The following is a 6,702-nucleotide window of genomic DNA, read 5'->3' as shown; positions in this document are numbered from 1 at the left end:
CCCCCCCCCCCCCCCCCCCCCCGCCGGACTGGCTTCTGCTCCTTCTCTTGGCTCATCGCACTCGTCCCTTTCCCAAAGCCTTCCCTGGCTGATGGGAAGCTGTGACTGGGCGGACGAGCCTGCCAGGTCCTCTGGGGGATAAGACAGCATAGCTATCCTTTAACGAATGACACATGGCAAAGTCTCCGGCGTGTTTGTGGACAGGCTGGTGGTGGGTGAAGGGGTTTTGTGTTGGGCAGTTGTTTTCCATCAGAGTTGTTCTACCCATTTTTGGTTGTCACAACTGGGCGGGCTACTGGCACCTAGTGGGTGGAGGCCTGGGGCGCTATTCTACATTCTGAAATGCACAGGACAGCCTCCCCCGACCAAGGGATTACCTGACCCCAAAGGTCAGTAGTGCTGAGGTTGAGACACTCCGGATTCAACTGAGAGAAACCTGAGATCCTCTTACTAGCTGTGTGACCTTAGGCAGGTGGTTTGACCTTTCTGCTCCCCAGTTTCCTCTGTAAATGGGGATGGGAGCCCTACTTCCAGAATTCCTCAGACTGTAATGATCTTTGTGTATGTGTATGAGTATGTATAAATGTGCATATACACGTAGGTACTTAAATTTTTTATATATTTCACTGGAGTGGTCTTTATTTTTTTCCTCCTTATTTAATTTTTTGGTTTTGTTATTTGTTTTAATCGACTTTATTTTTTTAGAGCCGTTTTAGGTTCATAGCAATATTCAGTTCATCTACTTCTCCAAAAACTCGGTACTGCAGAACACCTCAGACACAGACAAAAGTGGACAGACAGGCTGGCATCATGGATCACCATGTACCCATCACTCAGATGGAGAAATGATGCACGTGTTTCCAATTTTATTTTACCTGTCCTCCTCTCCATACCTGTGTGCCTCCCTTCCCTTCCCCCTCTTCTTCATTTACTTCCCCTTCTTCTTCATACTCGCTGGAATATTCTAAAGCAAACCCCAGACTATGTATCATTTCATTTGTAAACGCCTCAGTGTGTCTTTCTCCAAGATAGACTTTTTTTTTTTTTCTTTTACGAAACATAACCACAGTAGTCCCTGCAGTGCCTGCTGAGTGGGGACCGAGGACATGGAGAGGCCATTGCTTTCCCCACATGGGCTTGAACCAGAGTGACCAAGAGAGGGCTTGTTTGCTCCCCCCTGAGACGAGAGCTGAAGTGGGGTGCACTGAAGGGGCAAATGCAGTATTTGTGCACCTTACATGCTGGGTACTGTGCTCCCAACAGCATAAAGCAGAGAGAGGGGCCCATGCTTTTCTTTTTTACTTTTTTTTTTTTTAAGATTTTATTTGTCAGAGCGTGCATGCACACAAGTGGGGGGAGGGGCAGAGGGAGAAGCAGGCTCCCCGCTGAGCAGAGAGCCCCGATGGATGATGCGGGGCTCAATCCCAGGACCCTGGGACCATGACTTGAGCTGAAGGCAGATGCTTCGCCGACTCAGCCACCCAGGTGTCCCAGCAATATGCGATTAAAACAAAAACTTTGGGGGAAAAAGGTTTACATACTTTGATTAAATAATTGCCCTTCTAGGAACTTATCTTAAAGAAGTAATGGCAGGGGGCGCCTGGGTGGCTCAGTTGGTTAAGCGACTGCCTTCGGCTCAGGTCATGATCCTGGAGTCCCTGGATCGAGTCCCGCATCGGGCTCCCTGCTCAGCGGGGAGTCTGCTTCTCCCTCTGACCCTCCTCCCTCTCATGCTCTCTGTCTCTCATTGTCTCTCTCGCAAATAAATAAAATCTTAAAAAAAAAGTAATGGCAGAATCCTTAATGGAAATGAAAACTTGGAAGTAACCTCAAAGTTCCCACTGGGGGACTAGTTAAATATGCCACAGCCCAGCCCTGGGTCGGGTAAAAGGAAGTCTCCAGAACTCACGTGCCTGGGTTGGTCTCGGGCTCATTGTCGGGTCTCGGTATTTAATGACGTGAAGCCTCAGTTTCTCCACTTATATAACATGGAGAGTAATAGGTACCTCCTGGGGTTGTGGGAGTTCAAAATGAGCCACTGTGTGAAAAAGGTTTAATATGGAGCCCGGCAGGCAGCCCGTGCCCAGGGCTGACTCCCATCGCTGTTCCCTTCCTTCACTCTTCTTAACATTTTCATTATTATGGCTGCCTGGCACATTACCCCACACCAAATAGATACTTTTTTTTTTTTTTTAACCCCCAGGTTATTGGTATTTTAAGCTCTTTAGGCAGAAGATTTCTTTATACCCAGCCAGGCTAATTCCAGGTTACACTAGGTAAGGACCTTTGCTTGTTAATAAATGCAAAAGCTTTGTGGGAGAAGGAAGGGGGCACCGAGGGCTGGGGAGGTGTTTGCATTAAGTAGCCTGCGATTTGAGTTTTGTGTTCTAGTATTCAAAGATTCTAAAACCTCGTATGCAGATGAGTTGGCTGTTCCTCAGCCTCCTGGCTGTTTTGTGTCCCTATCCAAGGAGATTTGCAAGCATCAACAGAAAAGGCTCAGTGTTGATCTGCCACCCACGTACCAGTGAGGCCATTTCTCACCACCTCATTTGTATCTGTCCTTATGCCTTTGTTTCTTTCAAACATCCTTGTCTGACCCTTCCCATCCAACCACACACGTATCTGGTAGCGCATTTGTTTTTATTATCCTGAAAGGCTGAGCTTTTAGAATATTCACAACCCATAAAACATGAGTCAAAGGTGAATCTGTGTGTCATGTTTCATCTTTTTGGCTATGAATATAGGGGCTTTTAGGGATTAGAGAGGAAAACAGTAGAATTACTTTATATTGTGTATTCTTTTTCTAACGGGCTTCTTCATTTCCAAGCTGCAGAACCTGTTCTTAAACCACTGGTTGTGTATCTCCGACCTCATCCAAGCCTCTGAGCAGCATTACCTGGCTGACTCTTGAAGAAAGGACATACGCTGTGTCAGTTTATTTGGAACCCTCTCTCAGCTCCTTACTAGTTGTGTGAACTTGGGATTGTCATGTGACATCCTGAGCCTCTGTTTCCTCCTCTTTCAAATGACAGTGTATGACCTACAGAGTTGCATGGACTAACAGAGGTGACCGTACGAGGAGGAGGATTGTTTGTACCAGCTGCTGGGATTGGAGCAATGTCTGTGTACAAGATGCTGTGTTAAATCCATAACCTTATTTCATACAGCCTTTCACAGAAACTACACCTGGGTAGTATTCTTATGTAGTAGAGGAGGACGCACAGGGAGGGTACGTAGCTTGCCAGGGTCAGCCAAGTGAGTAACCCTGGCAGTCTGACGTCATTGTGCTCGCCGTCCTCTTCACGCCAATCAATGTAGAGAACTGGCATAGGGTAGGAGTTGGCGAACTATGGCCCGTGGGCCGAATGCGGCCCACCACTTGTTTTTGTAAATAAAGTTTTATTGGAACACAGCCATGCCCATTTGTGTATGTATTGTCTATGGCTCCTTTTGCAGTACAGGAGCAGAACTGAGCGGTTGTGACGCAAAGCCTAAGATATTTAACCCTCTGGTCCTTTACAGAAAAGGTTTGTCAGGTACAGAGTAATGTGTGATACGTGGCGCTTGATTGCATATGCATCTGAAATACATTGATATTTTGGTCTTTGATGGGAAACTGGATCCTGAGAGAGGAAGGATTTTGCCAGTCCTCTTTCTGATGATTTCTTTTTTTTTTTTTTTTTTTTAATTTTAATTTTTTTTTTATTCTTATGTTAATCCCCATACATTACATCATTAGTTCTAGATGAAGTGTTCCATGATTCATTGTTCGTGCACAACACCCAGTGCTCCATGCAGAACGTGCCCTCCTCAATACCCACCACCAGGCCAACCCATCCTCCCACCCCCTGATGATTTCTTGTTCTCTCTGTCATTCGAAGGAGCTTTGGGCTCAGGATCTGAACAAAGTCCGTGAGCGGATGACTAAGTTTATCGACGACACCATGAGGGAAACTGCTGAGCCCTTCTTGTTTGTCGATGAGGTGAGTGGGCTCTTTGTCAACTTGGCTTGACTTTTTGATTCACATCTATGACCTCTGATGTTTTTCTGGTTCCCTCCGCTTGGAGGGCTTTGCTGTCATCTGCCCCCCCCAATTGACTCTGTTGGTTGAGAGCTGGTTCTCTTCTAGGTTCTGAAGTATAGCCTTCTGTTTTGCTCATCCTTCTCTACTGGGCTGTGTGTCCTGGGTGGGTTCTTTGCTTTCCCCGCCAGAGGACGTCTGCTGCCAGGGAGCGTCCAGCAATCACAAGCACAGTGACCAGATTTGAAGGTCGATGGGGTGAAGCAGCAGGGAGGTGGGGCTGAGAGGAGAACTGCAGTACTCCTGCCTCACGTAAGGCTGGTCCCAGGCAGCAGAGTATAGCCCCGTGCCACTCAATCTGATTTTTTTTTTTAAAGGAGTGAGTGAGGAATTGGGGTAGGAAATTTCCTACCTTTTCGATGTTAGGATACCGGTGATGTTCTTTTGCTTTAGGTTGGGTGGTTTGAGTACAAATATTCATGGTATTATTATGCCTTAAAACTTGCACGTGGGAGGCCTGTATGCTTGTATCAACTATTTTAGGCTACACGTTACAAAGGGAAGCGTTAACCCAGTTGAGTGAAAACATGCGTCCGTATATCCTGTTGCAATCTGAGCATTCTGCGTTACAAATTCGGGTACCTGAGGCCAGGAGACCTTATGAGTTCCCGTATCAGATCTGCCATCTCCCTGTGTTGGCCGAGACCAGAAAGATCCAGGCCCCACCCATCCTCATCATCCTCATGAGGATCTCGTCTCTGTGACTTTCCTAGTTCCTCACGTACCTGTTTTCGCGGGAGAACAGCATCTGGGATGAGAAGTACGACGTGGTGGACATGCAGGACATGAACAACCCCTTGTCCCATTACTGGATCTCCTCTTCGCATAACACGTGAGTTTCTCGGTGAGCCTGTGATGGGCCGGGCGGCTGAAGGGCGGGGTGGTGGGGTGCCAGTGCCCAGCTCTGGTGAAGCGTGTGGGAGCGGGCAGGGTGCAAGGCCACACTCCTCAGACTAGATTGTACAAAAGCTTCTGAAAGGGGCATGGGAATGCACCCAGCCCTTTCCCAGTTGGTATTTGCAACAATCACGTTTTTTTCTATGACCCTAAAAAGCAAGTTGGCAAAGCTGGTTTTCACGGACAGCTCTTAGTAGCCGCGGCAAAGCAACTGAATGAGTTATTGAGCTGATATTGAGTGTGTGCCCTGTGCTGGGCCCTGTGCTTGCAGGTGCTGGGGATACAGCAGGGAAGAGAGCAGGAGCAGCTCTGTCCTCATGTACTTGGAGGGGAAAAGGCCTCCTTTGCTTTGTTCTGTTTTGTGTTAAAGATTTATTTATCTGTTTTAGAGAGTGAGAGCGCAAGCCCATGAGCTGGGGGAGGGGCAGAGGGGGAGGGAGAGAGAGGGAGATAAGCAGACTCCCCGCCGAGTGTGGAGCCCCGTGCAGGGCCCGATCCCAGGACCCCAAGATCACAAGCTGAAATCAAGAGTAGCACACCCAACCGACTGAGCCCCGCCCCCAGGTACCCCAAAAGGCCTCCTTTGATTCAAGGATCAACAGGAGTTGATGAGAGAACAGGTGGTGAGGCAAGGAGGAACCACACGTGCAAAGGTCCAGGGGCAGGAGGAACTGAGGGGGATTGGACTGTAGAATCCAGGAGGGTGAGTGGCAGGAGAGGAGGGCAGCAGTTCTGCTTGAGTGGAACCGTTTAAATCATAGCAAAGGGCACTTGGCAGTAGGAGCCACTGATGGCTTTGAAACCAGAAAGCAACACACTCACGTTCACATTTTTGGAAGATTATCCTGATTGCAAAAGAGAGGGTAGACTGGAAGGGAGAAGTGAATGTTGCACTCAGGTTCCCCTATTTAGTCTGCTTGTAAGGTGAGAGGGTGAAAGTCTTGGGGCCTGGGCACCTGGCAGATTGGTACCTTCCCAAGTGTCACCACAGGCAGGAGTCAGAGAGACGGCATTTTGGAAGGTGACATCTTCTTGGGGGCAAATTGATTGCATGATTCTCTCTTTCCCACCATGTCCGTTGGCTTAGAGTGCTGAATCCTACCAAGTCTGGAGGATCGTGAAGGAATGTGAACTCTTAAAAGGGGTGGGGGGGTGCGGACATGGAGAGGAGGAAGGTGCATACAAATACGCATTTTTATGTCAGTTTTGGTGGACAGGGTTCAAGGCATAGTGAATTCCAGCAATAGTTCTTCAAGACCTGTGCCTGGCCTGGAGCCCTGATACCAAAATGGTGGCCCATCATTGGACTAAGGGCCTCCTAGTGGGCACCGTGGTGGTGGTGGGTGGGGTAGTAGGGTCATTAATTGATTGCCACATGTCAGTTTCACTCCTGATACCCTTTGACCAAGTTCTCCTCCAAAGAATACACAGTCTCGACTCTTGCCTAGGATCGCCAAGGTGGCTGTTGTCCACATCCTGCGATTTTGGCCTTGAGCCTAAAGCTCGTGACTGGTGTGGCCACATGATTGCTTGTGTCTGGCCCAGATCCTAACCATGGATCTTTTTTTTTTTCCAATTTTTTTTTTTTTTTATTCTTATGTTAATCCCCATACATTACATCATTAGTTCTAGATGAAGTGTTCCATGATTCATTGTTCGTGCACAACACCCAGTGCTCCATGCAGAACGTGCCCTCCTCAATACCCACCACCCGGCCCCC

General features: G+C 48.1%; 1 protein-coding gene and 1 long non-coding RNA gene across 2 annotated transcripts in view; both read left to right on the top strand.

Moving 5' to 3' along the window:
- PLCG2 (phospholipase C gamma 2) overlaps window positions 1-6,702 on the top strand; it is a 143,268-nt gene that overhangs the window by 76,429 nt on the left and 60,137 nt on the right. The window contains exons 9-10 of the mRNA XM_081807867.1: window positions 3,857-3,986; window positions 4,799-4,917. Coding sequence (XP_081663993.1) covers window positions 3,857-3,986; window positions 4,799-4,917 — 249 coding nt within the window. The remainder of the gene's footprint in view (window positions 1-3,856; window positions 3,987-4,798; window positions 4,918-6,702) is intronic.
- Window positions 33-3,415, top strand: LOC145717641 (uncharacterized). Its single transcript, XR_014140984.1, has 2 exons — window positions 33-2,276; window positions 2,831-3,415. It is a non-coding gene; the product is annotated as an uncharacterized LOC145717641 (long non-coding RNA).

Source organism: Leptonychotes weddellii, chromosome 16, assembly GCF_054177405.1.
Source record: "Leptonychotes weddellii isolate Sample4059 chromosome 16, ASM5417740v2, whole genome shotgun sequence".
Lineage (NCBI taxonomy): Eukaryota > Metazoa > Chordata > Mammalia > Carnivora > Phocidae > Leptonychotes > Leptonychotes weddellii.
Note: the sequence above shows the minus strand (reverse complement) of the source record. Positions and strands in the feature narration are given on the sequence as shown.